At 44.8% G+C, this 19,204-nt stretch overlaps 1 protein-coding gene across 1 annotated transcript in view; it reads right to left on the bottom strand.

Moving 5' to 3' along the window:
• The window catches only part of COL4A2 (collagen type IV alpha 2 chain), a 188,063-nt gene that overhangs the window by 35,622 nt on the left and 133,237 nt on the right, over positions 1–19,204 (bottom strand). Inside the window, exons 19-27 of the mRNA XM_019644780.1 lie at positions 18,272–18,382; positions 17,180–17,329; positions 11,879–11,971; positions 10,350–10,510; positions 7,419–7,491; positions 7,221–7,327; positions 4,248–4,449; positions 3,764–3,823; positions 1,867–1,923 (exon numbers count right to left, since the gene is read on the bottom strand). Of these exons, the coding sequence (XP_019500325.1) occupies positions 1,867–1,923; positions 3,764–3,823; positions 4,248–4,449; positions 7,221–7,327; positions 7,419–7,491; positions 10,350–10,510; positions 11,879–11,971; positions 17,180–17,329; positions 18,272–18,382 (1,014 nt within the window). The remainder of the gene's footprint in view (positions 1–1,866; positions 1,924–3,763; positions 3,824–4,247; positions 4,450–7,220; positions 7,328–7,418; positions 7,492–10,349; positions 10,511–11,878; positions 11,972–17,179; positions 17,330–18,271; positions 18,383–19,204) is intronic.

Below are 19,204 nucleotides of genomic sequence, written 5' to 3'. Positions count from 1 at the left end.
CCCTACTCACAGTCCAAATAAATGCATAGATTATCCCAAATTTCCCATTGATAGCATGACCCTCTTAGACCATTATCTCCCCAGTGTAATTAAATAATTTTAAACAGAACCTTGTACTTGACTGGGGGAGATGAGGAGGGAACAGTCAGTATTAGTCAGTGCCAAAGGATACTCTCTTACACAAGACTGGACTTCTCTAAGATTATTACTCTGATGCTAAAACGGGTTTGGTCAAACTCAGACGTATAGAAATATATTTGTCTAGAATTCCAATATACTAGTGAAACTGTAATTATGAATGTAATTGATAAACAGAAGAAAAGGGCTCTGCACTGATGAAGTCCTACATGAATATAAAGTTCAACACTGAGATAAAACAAAAGACAGATCCATTTTTCAAGCTGTTCTGAAGTGAAGATGTGTTAGATGAGTTCAACTCATAAGTCAGTTTCTGAACAGAAACCCCAGTCGGGCCTAAGAGAAAATGTAACTGAAATTGAGAAGAGGGCATGAAATACTGTCTGTCGCCTCTGAACTCTATTGCTACTTCAGAATCACAGGCTGTGTCACTCTCACGAGACTCATATGTGCTGGAAGCCCTGAAGATCATTTTTGGCCAGTCCACATTCACATTCTGGACTAGGTATTCGTCTATATCAGAAATGTTGACTCTGTGATCTCATTAGGATCTCATGAGCTCATTAACCTACGATCTTATTAAGCTTTGTGTTGTCAAAACATGTTCAAACTCCTTTCCCCTCACACCCAATTCATGTACATTTTGGATCCTGCTTCTACTTAGCTGCTGTTGAAAACTGTCCCACTGGCTTAGCACTTTACAGTTTACATGGGACCTCACCCACAGCTTATCATGGGCAGTGCTGAGGGCATCGTTTGCAAAGCAGGAAGGGTCTGGAACACCTGTTTTATTTCGTTTATCCAGGCGAGCAGGCTAAGTTCCAGCAGCAATGAGAGACCCCAGGCCCCACTGCTGATTAGTGGAAGAACTGGACTCCAGTTCCGGCAGGCTTTTGGACGCATGCCTCATGCTCTCAACACTGAATTATCTGAGCGACTTCCTCAGTGGGTGCTCTGGGTGCTTTCCACAGAGGAAAAGAGAATTTAGAAGGTTGAACTCTTATTAATTGCTGCAGTCTAAGAACTCGCCTGTCCTAGGTTGACAGACACAGACATCTGGGCATTACCAAGCAGCTGTGGTCGCCCAGGCCCATCTGTTATCTCTGAAACGCCCTGCCACGAGTGGGTGCACGGAAAGCCACCCACTGGGTCCCGTTACGGAGAACCCTTACTTATTTCATGTGGGTTCTTTAGTTGGGGTGATTGGTTTGTGCCAGCAGACAAAAGCCCAGTTCCTTCAGATTATAGACAAATTCCTAGCCCTGTTCATTTCTGTTTTCTTCTCAGTCAAAACCCCAAAGAAACAATCCTCTCCCATAGGTGCTTCCCATATATCCCCAGACACAAGGGGATAAAAGAAAAATACACAGAGATAAGCTTCCTTTCCAGTCTGGAAGAGGCACTTCAATCTCTGCCACTCGTCGGATGCCCACCAACATTCGTGTCATGGTGGAGGCTGAGTCCTGTGTAGCAGGAATCTTTTCCTTTAGCCTGGGGTTCACTAGGTGTCAATTACTGCACACATCTTCTATATTGATGAGTAAAATTCTGCTTCCTATAGAAGCTACCAGTTTGTAGTAGAGTGCCAAGATGGCAGAACATGGCGTCATCCAGGGATGGAGGGGAACACAGTGGGCAGAGGAAAGATGTACAAAGAGGCAAAAGAAAAATGAAGAAGATGCAAAGAGGAAGGCTGGAAGCGCTCTCCAGTTTACCGGAGCACATTACCTCTGGGGCCTGGGGTTCCTGGCTGGCCTGGCAGTCCCTTGGGCCCTCCAACACAACCTGGGAAGAAAGGAAAAAATGATGAGCTGAAGCAATCTTTAATGCCGAGTTTCATGGCTTTGGGATATTGCCAAGGTCAAGAGCACCGGCCATGAAAACTGGCTATCATTTTATGATCGCAGTAATTTAATGAGTTCATTAATTTTGACTTTGAAGTAAATGAAAAGTTTGATTTCCTTGTGTAATGGAATTAGAATATTAGTGTAAAATGCAAATAAAGTAAGTCTGGTCAAATAAAAACAGGCACTGCGCTGGCAAGGGTCCATCCCTTCATTCAGGGAAACACCTCAGCACAACTGAGCTAATCTGGACCCTCCCCAGTGAGTCAGTGTGAATGTCTTTTTTGGTCTGGATATGTCCACCAGTGGATGAAGACAGTTTGTGATTTCAGAAGGAATTCTCTGACTTCTCCTTTGTGACTTTGAATACTTTCAGAATTAACCATAGCAATTAGCTTCTTTGAACCATGCAAAATAAACCTGGGTGGCAACTACTTCCGGGTGGTGTGGCCAGGGCAGTGACATTAAGCAGGGGTATTTTGCTGTCTGGCCTTTGTTTGAAATAGACCCCTGTAGGCACATCAGTTATTTGAGATGTCCTTCATCTATGTGCCTGGGATTTGCTGGGCTCCTGTTTCGGCCTGATCTAATGGCCAAAGTCTGAAGAGGCTTTGGCCTTCTCTGCCACACTAGGGATCCAGGAGGTGCTAGCCCAGTCCATAAAAATAAAGGAACCTGGACGTCTTTGCGGGGTGGTGGGTGGGGAGGCTGGCCTCCAACCCACAGAGCCTCACACAAAGGTGCCTTCCCACCTCTGTGTGATTGGCCAGCTCTCTGAAAGTTTAAGGGTTTGCCCTTCCTGGTCCACCAGCTTGCCCTGAGTGCGGGTCCATGCCTACACCTCATGTGGGGGACCCACAGATTCTGATGTTACTTCTCCAACCCCAACCTTTATCTTGAGAATTACATCCAAACTTTCAACTCCTATCCAAATGTTTTACTAGCACCTTAAACTCTGTGCAAAACTCGTCCTCTGTGCTTCTCTCTTCAAAATCCTGACCGAGGTTGGCATTCCCTTGGTAGCTTGAACTCTACTCTCTCCCTGGCTTCCCACTGGGGTTTCTAAGTCTCCCCTGGTTGGAGACTTTGCTCTCCAATGCCGGCCAGGTCAACCTCCAGAGAGTCTCCCTCTCTTTCCCACCACTAAACCTCGGTTCAGGGTCATCTCCAGATCCTCTTTTCATCTCTTAGCCCTTGTTCCTTCTAGCATTCATTTATCACTAGGCCAAATTCTTCTCTTCCAGCATCTACCTGGACTGGCCTTCACCCTCTACAATGAGCAAACAATTCAGTTTTCTTTTATATACCCATAGGCAGAGAGATTAATATCTGCATATATGTTAGGTGTGACAATATTTATCTGTTGAGTTCTTGCCCACGTTGTAAATTGATGCTTTCTATTGATAGGAAGACTTGGTAACACCATGTGTTTTTTTTTTTTTTTTTTTTTAGCTGAGCCATCCTGCCACCTGTTGGCAGCTCAGTGGCAGCTCAGCTCGGGCCAGACTCGAACCACTGTTGCTCAGAGCTCAAACTTTTGAGCGAGCTCTTAACCAACTGAGCCACTCAGCTGGCCCTAACACCTAAGTGTTTTTATACTTGCCTTTCCTTTGATTCTAAGCTGAATCAGATAGGATGTCAGCTCCCAGTTTTGCACATGTTTGTATTTCTTATTGCAGCTCCATGCTCGCAGCAGGAGCTCACAGTGGTTGTTGATGAATTACATGTTTTATACCAAAAGTTTTAAAGAGTCTACAGCCACCTGATCTTCATGACAGTACCTGGCTGGATGACGTCCTGTCCATCACCTCCAATGGGCCTTTTCACACCTGTATCACAATCTGGGAGCAAGACATGATGACAGTATGAGGCAATTTTGGAACAACTGAAAGTGATTGACTTATCTATGGGTGTGTGTGTGTGTGGTGGTGATGGTGGTGATGGTGGCGGTGGTGGTCGGAAGGCTGGGGGATGGGCAGAAACTCCAAAGGCCCATTTCTGAGCTTTTGTGCAGAGCCTCCATGACTTCAGCTCTAGAGGGAGGGGACCCATATTTCAGCTACTGAGAAGAAGCTGGTGGTGAGTTTAGAAGCACTGTGGTTGGGTGTCATTTGTATGTGCTGAAAACTGATGGTGCAATACAGCATTCTTATGTGACACCACTGGAGAATTTATACAAAATTCCCAAAAAATAATAGTGGGTGGGTGTTTAAACACTAACAGTGTCCCATGACTTTGAAAGATGAAAGGGAAGATCCCTCCTACCTATTTGTCCTGGAATGCCTGGGGGGCCAGGAGGACCGGGGAAGCCTGGTGATCCAGGTATTCCAGCATCTCCGGGGAAACCACGCTCGCCTTTGGGGCCTGGCAGACCCAATCCTGGGGGGCCCCTTTCTCCTGGAATGCCTTTAGTGCCAGGTGGTCCTTGGTAACCTGCGTCCCCTGGAGGCCCTTTGATGCCGTCACCCTATGAGAAAATTCAGTTTATCTCTTAAGAGATATGTAAACCTCAAAGATAGTCATATTCCCAGTTCCAGTCGCTCATTTTCCTTAGTTCCATGCTATGGATACAGAGCAGAAAGACAGCAGAGATTAATAAGAACCTACAGTCATGATCTAATGAAGCCACAGAAATAAAGGATAGATTTTATACCAACCATCAGCAACACAACAGAAGGTAGTTCTGAGAGGCATATAGATCTATGTAAGTATTAATTTTTCTCTTTTCCAAGCCACTAGCACCTGTGCATCGATTCAGACCTTTATTCACAGGAAGAATTCTGTATGAGAACAGTTAGGCAAAGGCTTGCATAAATGGGAGTAGGAACACATCATTTTTATTGTTATGATTTAGCATTTGTGACATAGCTACTATTCACAAAGGCTAATGTGTTGCTAAAGAAAAGGAAGTCTTTAATTTGGACAAGAAATAAAGAGCATGTGCTCATGAGAAATACAGAGAGATGATAGGATCAGAAAAGCAGGAAGCTGGGAGGTAGGTACACAGCAATGCCAGGTCCTATTAATGAAACTACTGAACAGGTGTGGAAAACTGGGGTGGGCAATGGAGCGATAAAAGGAGGGGGCCGTGAGAGCTGGCGACTTAGAAGGAATGATGTCTGCGGAGTCACAGACACACCACGGCCTGACTTTGTGCCCACAATGTCTAAACATGTTGGTATGGTACACCAGCCATGCAATTAAGTCCCAGCCCATCCGCTCAAGCTGTGAATGAGACCAGGATATTCCAATGGCAAGGAGGCAGCAGCTTCTAGGAAATGAAACACCGCTGTCCACTGAGGTTACCTCTCTCCTTCATGTCCAAAGGCATGAGGACTAGTGGGGTGATCAAGGGTCAAGCTCTCCCTGGATTTGTATGGTCCTGATTCAACCACACAGCCTCCTGTATTTTGGCTTCTTTAAGACAGGCTTAATGATAAGGACAGGACTCTACATTTCCCAGAATGCTGCAGAAATCAAATGACAGGCACACCAAACTTAGTGGACACTGATGACAGCCACTGGGGAGCGTTTTGGAGAGTGAGTGCTCCCTGAGGTTTCTCAAGGCAGATGTTCCCGTTCTAGCTCGGAAATTCCTGTAAGCAAGGAAAAAGCATGCATACTGACAAACGCCACCATGTGGGACTCAGAAGTGGTGGATTTGAGTGCTGGCTCTTAGTAACAGAGAGAGAAAAGCAGTCCCTGCCCGCTGGGAGCTGGCTTGAGGGCTGTAGGCCAGTCCTATGTGTTGCCGAGGCTGCCCGCCCTCATAGCCATGCCAAGTGTGCTACTGAACCTCAATAAGTTTACAAACCACATCAGACAAGGTCACTGTGATGAATCAAGACACACTCATATACACATGTGCATGTCACACACAGAGAGATCATACGCATGCACACACACACACAACACAACACCACACACACACACAAAGTCCACTTCATAATCATATTTGAACAGGCAAAAACAGGAACATTGTTCAAACAACCAATATGATCCACTGTCCTCTTCACCAATTGTATCTCTGGCCTCACTGTTTTCCCCCTCTTACTTACAGATAAGAGTTATTATGATACCTGATCATAGAATTATCTGTGCTTTTGGAAGCATCCTATCCAGGCAAAGCCTCACTTCCTGACCTTCCCCAAAGCTACTGACACACCTGAAATTCTGTGATCACAGACCAGGACCCAGACTCAGTGCTGACAACTCATGTCACCATGTCACCTCTCATCATTTCCTTATCAGCCAAACGAGTGGTCTCCACGCTTTCATCTCAGACAGCCACTGTTCAAGGTGACTGCGTGGTAGTGCAACTGTGGTACACCAGTTCCTCTTGAAAACGATTTTCAAAGTTAGAACTAAAAAAGCAGTACTAGGTTACTAATAATCCAGGTGTTTTCAAAGAGCCCAAGAAAACTGCACTAAAAAGTAGTGTTATAATAGAAATGACCCACGTTACAGAAGGAGAAAGCCTCGGTTTTCGAATGAGGCAAATAAGGTGGCAAAGAGAATTTAGGTGTGAAGCTCTGAGGAGAAGGAAGGGAGTTGTGGGTTGAATTGCGTCCCCCCAAGATGCTTCTGTCATTTAAGGTGCTTGATTTGTGGCTTTCTTAGGGCAGCCTCAGGAAACTATTCAAGGAGCTAAGGGGACGAAAATAGAGCCTAGAACATGAAGAGGAGAGAAATCACATCGCAGAATCAGGAGAAAATTCCAGAAATGTCCATGGGGAAGGCATGATGGCAGGGCTGAGGTCAGGTAGGGAAGGAGGATGAGCAGAAGTGGATCTCATCTCAGGGGTTCATCTCCGCCTTTCTGCGTCTCTCACTCCAGCCTTCCCCCCAAGAAAGGAGGCTGGGACTCTGCATATTATTAATCATCTTCCCTTTCAATACTGGTGTGTTTGCTGCCCAAACAAGTTGTATTTTTTACAATTTATCCTAGAAAGAGAGCATTCCACTACCTATTTCCGAACACTTGATTTGGGGTGGGATGTATTTCATTCCGTGTTTCACCAGGAAGAATACTTGTTATTTCTTTGACTTTTAAATGTTCACTTTGGGGTTGGCTACCAAATTATTGTTACCTAAAAATATGATTTCTGCTCATTAAAATAGAAGGGGTTGCATGGGGGTGGCTTTAGGGCAGTGCCAGCGCCATTTGCTTCTGAGGTGTTTAAGAATGTGACTGATTAGGATAAGGGCTGAGCCAGTCCCACACTCGTGGCTACTCACAGGAGGGCCTGGAAGGCCTGGGAATCCATCGAGCCCATCACGTCCATGGATGCCATCGTCACCTTTCAGACCAGGCACACCTGGGACACCTGGTTGTCCCCTCTCACCTGGGAAAGAATTTGGAGCATGACTCTACTCACACAGTGCTGCCATAGAAGGACAAATGGTCCAAGAATTGGTTGGTCACAGAAGACTGACCTTTGGTGGTAATTGTCCTAGAATCTCCCTTTATTCCTTTGGGTCCAGGAAGTCCAAAGTCACCAGGGGATCCCTGTAGAAACAAACACAAAATTTATTCCTCCTTCATGCTGTTAAGGTGATTTTCCATCCATGCAACTTGAGGGCCATTACCCATCATCAAGCCCAGCACTGTCCATAAGAACTTCCTGCCAAGCTAGAGGTGCTTCATACCTGGCTGTCCAACACAGTGGCCTCCCATCTCTAATGGCCACTGAACATTTAAATGTGGCCCCTGGGACTGAGGAACTGAATTTAAAATTTTAAATAATGACAACTTAATGGAAGTAGTCACACGTGGCTGGACAGTGGAAACCAGAAACTTGCTAGTCAAAGTTTAATCCACGGACCAGCAGCAGAAGCCTCTCCTGGGAGCTTGTTAGAAACGTAAAACCTCTGACTCCACCTGAAGCAACTGAACCAGAATCTGTATTTCAACAAAGTCCCGGGGATTCATATACTTGTGAGTTGTTGAGAAGCAATGATCTAAAACACAGGGTGGCTCACTCTTAAGTACAATTACTTACAATCTGAGCAGATAATAAGCCTCCAAGTACTAAGGATGGAAATCTGTCATCATTAATATTGAGAACAAACAATATTTAATTGACAGCTTGTCTTCCAAATGGAAATTCAGGTTGGGAGGAAACATACTCTTGAGACAAGCTTATGGCAGGGACGCTCACATTTTAGGTTTTCCAATGAGCAGAAATGAGCAACTTAATGGCTCAGGCTGCATTTTCATATGTGTGATTAGCTAGTTCTGGGCAGATTTTGGGTGGTGTTATTTGCAAGACTGTGGGAGCTTTTAGTGTTGGTTTAATTAAATGGAATGTTACAAGTGATTGAATTCAGTTTTCTTAAAAAAAAGTCCACAGATACTTGGTTTATTAATTTAGTTCTTCGCAGAAAGGGGCGACATTCTTTCAGGATCCAGACAGTGTCTCACACCCTGATGCTGCTCACTAAGTAGGTGTTGGTTGGGCAAATGGATGGATGGATGAATTCATTTACTGACCGATTCTCATAATTCCAACACTCTGCCAGCCTCTATCAGTACAAATATTTAAAAACAAAAAACTGCCTTAGTCATTCCTACTGCAGTGGGGTTGGCAGACACAGAAACATATAATTAAATACAAGATAGCAAACACAACACCAGAGGTGTTTGAGCACAAGTGCTGTGGGGTGCATGCAATATAGGAGGGGAAAGCATGGGCACTGAGAACATTTTAGACATTCCAGGTGCACAAAATGTGATCCATGTGGCTTCTAGGAAACAGTCAATCATTTTGTAAACAACTGACGAGTCTGCTAGTTTTGCCATTATGTTTGCAATTATCACGACATACCCTTTCCCATGCTTAGACAGCCCTGATTTGCTTAGACAGCCATTTTTATACTTTTTTTTTTTTAAGTGGAGCCATCCTGCCACCTGTTGGAAGCTCAGCGGCTGCTCAGCTCGGGCCGGGAATTGAACTGCTGTTGCTCAGAGCTCAAACTCTTGAGCAAGCTCTTAACCAACTGAGCCACTCGGCTGGCCCACAAGACAGCCATTTTTAAACTAGGATAAAACGTAGCACCTACTAACTTTAATTGGATAAAACTATTTGTTTTCTGAGAACAGGGCCTGGAGCAGAGAGGTGTTTTGGATCTCATTTTCACCTGCAAAACAGCAGTCATGACCTTCTGAATCAGCAGCTCTGAATGGCTGTAATTCTCTGGAGCCATGTTGTGGAGCTGCATCGTTCTAATTGTCCCTGGCCAAGTGTCCTGAGCAAGTTTCCTCTATTGCTAAATATGTAAAACGATGAACTTTTCACTTTATAAATCTCCTGCAGTTCTCTTTTTAAGGAAAAAAATAAAAGTATAATTTTGCTTTCATCTGAAATTTGCTTTGAAATTGGTTAGTTAAAACCTGCCACGGTAAAAAGATCTACTCCAGGTGATCTGTTCATAAAGTGTGAAATAAAGTCCACTTAGCTGATGTACATGGGAGTCACAGACAGGGAATTTCATACACTCATGTCAAGTAAATTCATGATTGCCTTGGAGGTCTCAGTTTTATTGGGTTAAGGGAGCCTTCATAAAACGCTAAACCAGTTTACATTAAATTTGAAAAGGTGATAAATAAGATGTAATAAATAAGATGCTTTACATTCAAAATGCTAGAAGTTTTTTTTGGGAGGTATAATTCATATACCATAAAATTCATCATTTAAAACCATACAGTGTAGTGGTTTTTAGCATTTTCACAAGATTGTGCAACCATCACTGTTATCCAATTTCAGAACATTGTCATCACCCCAAAATGAAACCCCGTTCCCATTAAATAGTCACTCCCATTCCTCCCTGCCCCCAGTCCCTGGCAACTGCCAATCTACTTCCTGTTTCTAGATTTGCTTGTTCTGGACACTTCATATGTATAGAATCATATAATATGTATTCTTTTATGTCTGTTTTATTTTACTAAATATAATGTTTTTGAGGTTCGGCCATACTACAGCGCATGTATCATCACCTTATCTATTCATCAGTTGATAGACATTTGGGTTGTTTCCACTTTTTCGCTATTATTAACACTGCTATGAATATTTGTATACAAGTTTTTGTGTGGACATGTGTTTTCAAACTCTTGGATCTATATCTAGGAGCGGACTTTTCCGGGGGAATTGTCAAACTGTCTTCCACAGTGGCTGCACCATTTCACACTCCCACCAGTAAAAGTTTTCAAGTTCCTCTTGGAATATGTGGCCTTTTTGAATGGAGTGTTGGGTGCATGAGTGTTGCTGGTCTTACACTGTGTTAATTCAATAAATAAAAACCAGGAATGGAAGAACAAGGATAGGTATCCAATGTCTTATCATCTTTGTGATAGAACTGGTCTCTCACCTTGAACCCTGGGAACCCAGGGATGCCATGCGGGCCAGGGTCTCCTTGGCTCCCTTTCTTTCCTGGCTCTCCGTTGATGCCTGGAAAGCCTTTGGGTCCTGGCAGCCCCGGAAGAACCCCAGTTAACTGATCACCTGCGCATTTACAGTCCCCATCATCACCTGCAACGTGAGAAAGGAGGGACTTGTTATTTATTCGCAAAATGTGTGTTAAACACTCTTCTTGGCTTTGCAGGGACAAGCGCATAAGCCAGTGGGGGGACCGGGTGGGGGGGGTGGGAAGGCAACACCGCACTCGATGGCCATCATCAACTCTGGTCGTCACACTCCTGTATGCAGTGGGGGCTGTCATCTCCATGTCTTAGATGAGGAGAATGAGTTACACAAGTGTGCAGTCATGGTGTCCTCAGGATGCAGAATTCTACTGTGATGTTTACTGAAGATGCTTAAACATGGGACCATTTATAGAAGTGTGCTTGGAGTTGAGGACTCAGTGACAGGAGCTGTAGGAAACCACGATGGGGCCTCAGAGGCAATGAAAGATGACAGTGTTCTAGGGTCTGGGTGAAGGGGCGCAATGGGGAAAGGCAGCCTGGCAAGAGATGTGGGCTTGGAGGCCAAGGTCATAGGTGGGCAGAGACGAAATACGCCACCTCTCTTCTGTCTTGTCATCACTGAATCTAGGCAGCCTGGAGCCAGAGGTAGGGCTGGCTCCCCAGGACACAGATGGCTCAGTGGGGCTGAGTTGTACAGCTCATCCACAGATGTCTGATTCCTGCGGTCAGCCCCGCCACAATGGGGAACTGTCACACCCACACATCCCACATGCACCATATGGTCCAGGTGTGGTTAAAGCCAGAACATGCTACCCAAGCCCAGGGATGGGACAGCTGCGCAAGCTTCACCATGGTCCTTGACAGCCTCACAGAGAAGGGGCCACCTGGGCCAACCCTTCCCTGGATAGCGCATTGAGCTAGGGGCGGTGTTCCCGAGGTGCAGCGGGAAAGGAGAAAGCAAAGACAGCTCGTTCCAACTGCGCTTCTGCCACCAAATAGGAGCGAGACACTAGGCAGGTCACATGACTCCTCTGAGCCTTGACCTCCTTGCCCATTAATTAATCCCTAACTCAGGGAGTCATTCTTAGGATCAGACCAGGCCATTCCTCCAAGAGCACCCTGCAGAGGATGGGGCCTTTGCAAATACGCGTTCCACTGCCTTGGGGCTGAGCACTTGGCTCTGACTTCAGCCTGAAAGATCACTGCCCATCTTTTTTGTCGTCTGCACTCCCTGAATATTCAGTGATGAATGCGGCAGACAGAGAACAGAGAAGAGTGAGCATATTGAGTGCTGGGTGCTCAGAAAACGTAGCAGACATCACCCACCTTGATTTCAGTGGAATTTCTATGGAAGAAAGGGGGCCAGTGGGGAAATGGAGGATCGTGTTCATTTCAGAACAACAGAATAGGGTGGGGTGGATCAGAAGGGCTGAGTCACCCCCACCCCTCTCCATCGTCCCCAGACATTCCATACCTTTCCATCCTTTCTGTCCACGAGCCCCAGGGAAACCAGAAGACCCCGGAAAGCCCGGCTCTCCGTCTCTTCCTTTAAGGCCGAAAAGGAAACCTAAGGAGAAAACCCACAGGGACCGGCATGTTAGCATAGCACAGGGGACCCCACATCTTGCCGAACCCCGTGTTGGAAGGTTTTCCGCTAACTCTCCCAATAGGGAGTAAAAATGACCCACACGCTCCAATTCCATTCCAAAACCCCTCTTCAGGAATAAGTGGAGACCGTTCTGGGACCATAGGTTTCAGCGGTGAAAAGAGATGTGAGAGCCCATTCATTTAGATTTTCTATTAAAGTATAGAGGTACAAATCTTTGTTTTGAGAAACATTGGGTCCAAGAAAAGGCTTTGATTTTTTTGATCACGTATTTTATTTATGTGCTAAAGACCTTGATTCTAACATCTGCTTCCCTAAGGGACAAAAAGCAAAACAAAACGAAATAATAAAGGGTATTACAACTAATTTGGTTCCCTATTCTCTTCTTTCTCTTGGAACAGGTGCATACATGTACATCTCTCCCCCCCCCCTCCCCCCAACACTCTCTTTCCTCTTTCACTCTTTTGGGTGCACACACATACACACATGCACACATGGAGTTCATGTAATTAATGTAGATAACTTGTGACGGATCTGGATTCAGCATGATCACGTCCCCCTTCCCGTCCCTCATTTCTTTAACTAGGATCAGAGTACTTCAAAAGTCCTCCCTTCATCTGCAGGACTCTGATAATTCCAAGCAGGGATATCCAGGGCAAAGGCGTAAGAAGCACACTCAAAAAGCCAACAAAACTCTCCATGTCACATTTGAGAGGAGTGCCATCTTGTGGTGAGAAGGGGACTTCACATGGCCAGGGTATGGAATCTGTCTCCTTGACAGGTTCTGTTCTCGCTGCTATACCCTGTAGTGCTCATAGCTCTAAAGACCCAATAAAACTCCTCCAACAAATTAAAATACATGCTGCCATACTTACCTCATGGTACCTGAGAGGAGGAGAGAATGAAGAGATTAAGGAGGCAGGAAAAAAGGAAACCACTAATTGAAAAAACTTTTGCTGTCTGCTTGGCAAAATGACACCAGAATTTGAGTGTCAGAAAGCTCCTAGGTAACTATAAATCTTTATGGAAAGGTGACAATGGCTATTGTCCCATGTAATTTGGTCTCATTACACATTTAATATAATCTTGCATACACCAATTCATCCATCCATTCGTGCATCAAACATTTCTCCAGAGCTTATGCTGTGCCCAGCAGTGTGCTGGCAACTGTGTATACAGTTGGAAACAATGACAGAACCACATGGACCTTACAGTTTAGATGTGGAGGTATACATCAGACACACCTTAGTAAACAGACCAACAAGAATCTCAAATCATGGCCAGTGCTGTCAGAACAGGGAGCTCAGAGAAAGTTAAAAAAAAAAATCATTAAAATTGGGGAGAAGGCGTCAGGAAAGTGCTTTCTGAGAATGTGACACTAAATTAAGACCTAAAGAATAAAAGACAGCCAGTCAAGAGAGGGTGGGAGGGAATGTTCCTGAGAGAGGATAAGCTTGTCCAAAAGGCCCTGAGGTAGGAAGAAAGGCAGTCATTGGAGGGTGATGAGTGAGAAGCGGAGTTACAGGAAGGAAGGTGAAGGGGATCATGTGGTCTAAGGAATGGGGTTTGGATTTTATCCCAAGGGCAATAGGAAGCCATTAAAGGGTTCTAAAGAGAGAAGTTATACAATCTAATTTACATGTAAAAAGGACATAGGCGGTGTAGACAATTACTAGAGACAGAAAGAATAGAAACTGGTTGGCTATTCTAGCAGACTAAGCATGACATACTGTGATGGCTTTGATCAGGGCAAAAGCAGTGACATGAAGAGAACTGCACGGATTCAAGATTCAAGAGGCAGAATCACTAGGACCTGGTGGTGGATTCGCTGTGTGGGTGAGATGCCAGAGCGACTCTCAGGGCTCTGGCCTGAGCCCCTGGGTCTGTGGACATGGGTGAGGCCCAGGGGAGCAGGAAATTCAGAGTTCCGTTTTGGACACACAAAGTTGGAGATTTCTGTGATACACACAGTGGTGACTATGTGACGAGTTAACATTTTGTATGAGTTTGGGGTTCAGAACACAGAGCTGGGCTAGAGACACAATTAGGGAGTGCTGGCATAGACCTTTATTTAAATTCATGTGAAAGGATGAGTTCACCTGGGTAGAGAGTAGGGAGAGAGGAATGCACTTCAAGGAACTCCATCACCTACTGGATGGATGAGTAGAGGGGGGAAGAAGAAGGAGGAGCCAGCAAAGGGTCCTCAAAAACAATGGTCTTTGCATAGTCGATGTAGAGGCCTGACCACCGCATTGTATTTCTGAAACTGATGTTGAATAATACTGTATGTCAACTATAATTATATATATACATATAGTCTCGGGACATGGAGTAGAGAGCGGGAACGGATTCAATGGAATTGTAATAGATAAGCATGATATTGGGGGTGGGAGGGCAATAGATAGGGGAAGGGGTGTTGTTACCTGGTGAGGGTGAAAAGGGTAACTATTGTATTGTTCGGTACACCTGAAACTAACAATAAAAAAAATAAATAAAAAAAGAAAAGAAAAGAAAAAAAACACACAAAAAAACAATGGTCTTTGAGATAATAGGGGGCATGAGACAGTGGGGCATCATGGAAGGCCAGAGAAGACGGTGTGTGAAGAAAGGGATGTCGGCTGTAACCTGTGCTGCTGAGAGGAGCAAAATGGTGCTCCTAGGATATGCTCCATGGGTCATTGGTAACTGGGTCAGAAGCATTTCAGACCAGCGGTGGGCTCTGTGGGCTTTATTTTATGTCTCCAAGTTCTTCCAATATGTTATGAAAAGTACAGTATCATAGGTAGTTATTTAATCACTGATGCTTCAGATATATTGGAATTTTAAATGTGACACAAAGAGATTGTGGGTGTTCCTTATAGAATTTGTAAATCTAGTCAAAAGGCACAGTGTGGCCATCTTACGGTGCCAGCTTTCCTTTTCTCTATGTTTTTTTTTTTTCTTTAATAAATTAGTAATTTCAAACAGGTTCTATGGAATAGCAGTGTGCCTCTTAGATCTTTTTAACATGATTTTCCTGAAGAGGCCAATGGCTATAACATACCAGGCAGTATTTTGACTTATTCTAGAACACAATGGAACTGCCAGTTAACTGAGCTGGAACTAGGAGGCGGCAAAAATATTTAGCTCAGAAAGAAAACTGACTTCACGGTTTGGTTTTGCTGGAACTGCAAAGCAATAGAAATTCTGATTTTCATCAGTAATGATACTTAAAATAGGATGAAATGCAGATAAGAAAAGAATCCAACAATTTCATTCCAAGAGAACAGTTGAACTCTGTGGGAATCAAGGTCATAGATATTAAATTTTGATTATATACAATAATGTTTTTAAAAGTCATTATGGCTGGCTACTCTTTGTGCAAGAGATTGCTTAAAAAAATGATGATTGGAAACTACGTGTCTCATGGGGTAAGATAAATATTTCAAGGAGAACTTAAGTTATATGCTTTTAAATTTTTTAGTTGATAAAATTTAACAAATACCATTCCATCTATTTTATAAATTCTCTCTTTAGTTTACAATATGAATCAGAAATAAGTTAATGTGTTTTTTAGATGACTTGTTAGTACATCATAAGTTTGCTAAGCAAGATATATAAAGCAAGATCGCATGAGTTTATGTCCTTATTGAAATGGGATTTAGTTATAGGAATAATGGCAAGGTTAGCCTTCAATCACAGGCCTTTAAAGAACCATATTTTTATGCTTTTATTTTTACTACATCATGTTTTGTTGCTAAAAAAGGAAAATTCAACAAACATCATGTACTCAGGAAATACAACACTCATAGAAATGTAGCCATTATCACAAATGTCACAGTAATAAATATTACTTCCAGGATAAAGAAAAGTAAAGACAACACTGCTCAAACTACTTGGCAAATTCCAGGGAAATACCTGCACTTAAAAATTTTCAAAAGAATGTGAGAATCTGGTTTTTCCAGTTGAGGGAAAATTGTGAATGCAGAACGATATCAACTTAAAAATTTACTGTAGAATGCAAAATAGAATCACAGTCATGACTGCTGATTTATTAATGGAAAAAGTCTGCATAGATATGCTTCTAATGCCTATAACAATTTTCCTGCTAGAGATGGCAAAGAGAAGTCATCTTCCAAAGGCAATTAAAGCATGGGTCTTTGAATTTACCTTTAATGAAATCAAACAGGACCGTTAGCAAATATGATGCTCTTCCTCTCTGAAGAGAGGAGGCCATCGAGGTGATCAGGGCTGAGGTCAGGAAATTTGAAGTTAACTATTTTGAAAAAAGAGGCTGCTAAATTGTGGTCCATGTCATGTGGAAAGAAATTGTGACCTTACGTTTTCTTCTAATGCCTCAACTATCCAATCTCCTGAGGACATGAAATGTTTCCATTAAGAGATTTTATAGCGTCTAAAGCATAACTCTTTAAACACGGAAGCTGAAAAGAATAACTATGTTTGATGGCAGGCTCAAAGACGAGTGCACACTTCCCTGCCTCCGAAGAGCATTCTCAACTAAAGAATGTTACCACGGGAACATCGGAACCTAGAAATGCCACTTAGTGCTACGATTTGATGATGCCCCCTAGGTAGCATGTGATGACAGCATCTCATGCTTGTCTACCTTATAGCCTTCCATCTCGCCCTTGGTTAATGGCTGCCACTTCTTTTTACAGGTGGTGCAGCCACCCCTTCTTATCCTCAACTGTTGCCACCTGTTCAGCGGTAGCTTTGGTTCTGCATGGGCCGAGAACACAGATTATCAAGTCTGCTTACAATTGTCGGTCATACAGAGGAGAGAGGCTGGAAGTCAAGATGTGAGACCTCTGACCCCAGAAGAAGGTGTCTGGAACTTATCACCCGACAGCTTTCAGCTCTCATTGGCTTCCAGGCTGCACCTCTTAGCTGTTTCACTGAAGGACTGATCTCACTGGAGCCATGGCCAGCCAGCCCTTACTGTGTAATATCCATGGGACTGTTAATACTCAACAGGTTTGCAAGGTTTTGCCCTTCTTCCATTACCAGCTATTTCTATTGCACCACAGAGCATCTGCTACACCCTAATCCGCTTCCTACTGCACTGATTCATGACATTATTTTGCAGAAAACCCAAGGAAAAATATGGCTGGGCCAGGGTTCTTTGTCTGGACACCAGAAAGCACCTGTCTTGAGTTTCCCTCTACTTACCATCTGGCCCAGGTGGTCCAGCGGGCCCTGGGAGTCCTCGGAGCCCTGGCTTTCCGTCAGTTCCTGGAGGGCCGGGGTATAGCGCAGGGATGCCCGGGTCTCCTATGAAGCCTTTGGGTCCCATTTCGCCCGGGAATCCTCTCTTCCCATCTGAAAATCCAACAGCAATCACCAATGTGACATTTCTGGTACTTAACAGCTGTGTCAGCATTCTGTCTGTAGGAGGCCACTAGCGGGACTAGTGGATTCACTATCCAGTCAGTAACTTAAGGGGGAAATGCTAGTGGTATATTTTAGCACCATTTTTCAACTTTAAAAAGCCCCTCTTCTTGCTCCCAAATGGTGGCCTGAGAGTTGCTATCAATGCCTGACCACATCTGTTAACTGCCCACGCTCTTCGCAGCCAACTGACAGACTCGTGCTAGTTACTCATCAGCGGCATAGTCTAACCTAGTGGGAGAGTTACTGTCACAAGTCCAATTGTTCTGTGAAGACATCCAAACATGTATGCGAGCCCCATTACAGCTGCTAAACCCAGTCTATCAGAGCACTGGCACCAACCAAACTGGGCAGTCAGTTAGCGGCCAGTGGTTTATGTGACGAGCTGAAGGGACGTACTTTTAGTCGTGGCTTTTTTTTTTCTTAAGATTTTTATTGGGGAATTGGGGAGGGGAACAGAGCTGGGGAATTGAGGGAAGGGGAACAGACAAGTTGCTATCCTTTTGTTCTTCAGTCCAGTTGTGGAGGACGTTGCTTCACTGGCCCAAGTTGGTACCATCATTGTGCTCCTCCCGGGTGAGGCAGATCAGTTGCCTGGCTTCTGGGCGTCCACTCACGCTGGCTGCTGGCTACACACGGTAGCCCATGGCAACCCACTGCAGCAGGGGTTGCAGCCTACGCCGTTGCCGGCGACTCCCGGCAGCCCAGCTCCAGGTTGAGCTGTTGTTCAGCATCTTAGCTGTAGAGGGCAGTGTCACTGGCCCTCATACGTGGGATCTGAACTGGGGCCCTCTGGCGTCCCAAGCCAGCTCTTAACCATCGCACCACTCGGCCGGCCCTAGTCATGGTTTTAATACTGTGGACCCACATTACCTTTATCTCTGATGGACGGGCCAGGGGGGCCTTGTGGGCCGAAGTCTCCTTGCTCACCCCGGAGTCCTGGCTCCCCATGGGCCCCTGGGAGTCCTGGGTCACCTCTGCCACCTGGAACCGAGACAGGCCCCACAATTAGGACACGACTGTTGTCTAGCACTTGCAATGGATGTTCACCTTTTCAACGATTACGTATTTACCAGCGCCCTGCATGAGGCACGGTGGGGATGAAGCACGGTGCGGGGCCAAATGTTTAACACGGATGTTCCTGGTTCCTGTTTTCAAGGAGCTCACTCCCAATCAACGGGGTGATACAAGATTCTTATAAATATTATAAAACAATAGAGGGCACAGAAAGCCAAAAAGATACAGGGAGATTTCAAAGGAGGGGAAGATTAGTTGGGGAAAAAATTTGATATTAAGGGACCATGGAGAATATAAATAATAGAAGTAGATAACATTTTGAGCTATGGCTGTGTGTACTAGGTTCAGTGTTAAACACGTTACACACATTTGATTCCTATAAAACCACGTGGTACGGATAGTATCATAGTCCCGGTTTGACAGACAGGTGAAGCATTATGCCCCGGGGCACTCAGGTTTTCTGGAGAAGGTAACCTGGCTGTTGAGCTTCAGACACTGGTGGAGTGTGATGGAGATGGGAGATGGGAGGGAGAGGGCACAGGGCAAGGGGAGATCAGCCAAACTGACAGCACAGAGCTGGGAGCGCTCAGCAGGACTGGGCTGGAGTGTTGGGGTACAGGTGAACAGGGGGAGTGGAAAATGGGGTTGGATAAGTAGCTGAGTCTAGTGTGAGAATAAAGAAGGAAATGATATTAGGAATCCTCCCATGCACCAGGCGCCGTGGCAGGGGGCAAGGAGGCGGGGCTGATTCTCTCTGAGTCACCTCTTCCCCTGAGCTGCAGCTCCTGC

Source organism: Hipposideros armiger, unplaced genomic scaffold (assembly GCF_001890085.2).
Source record: "Hipposideros armiger isolate ML-2016 unplaced genomic scaffold, ASM189008v1 scaffold_91, whole genome shotgun sequence".
Classification (NCBI taxonomy): domain Eukaryota; kingdom Metazoa; phylum Chordata; class Mammalia; order Chiroptera; family Hipposideridae; genus Hipposideros; species Hipposideros armiger.
Note: the sequence above shows the minus strand (reverse complement) of the source record. Positions and strands in the feature narration are given on the sequence as shown.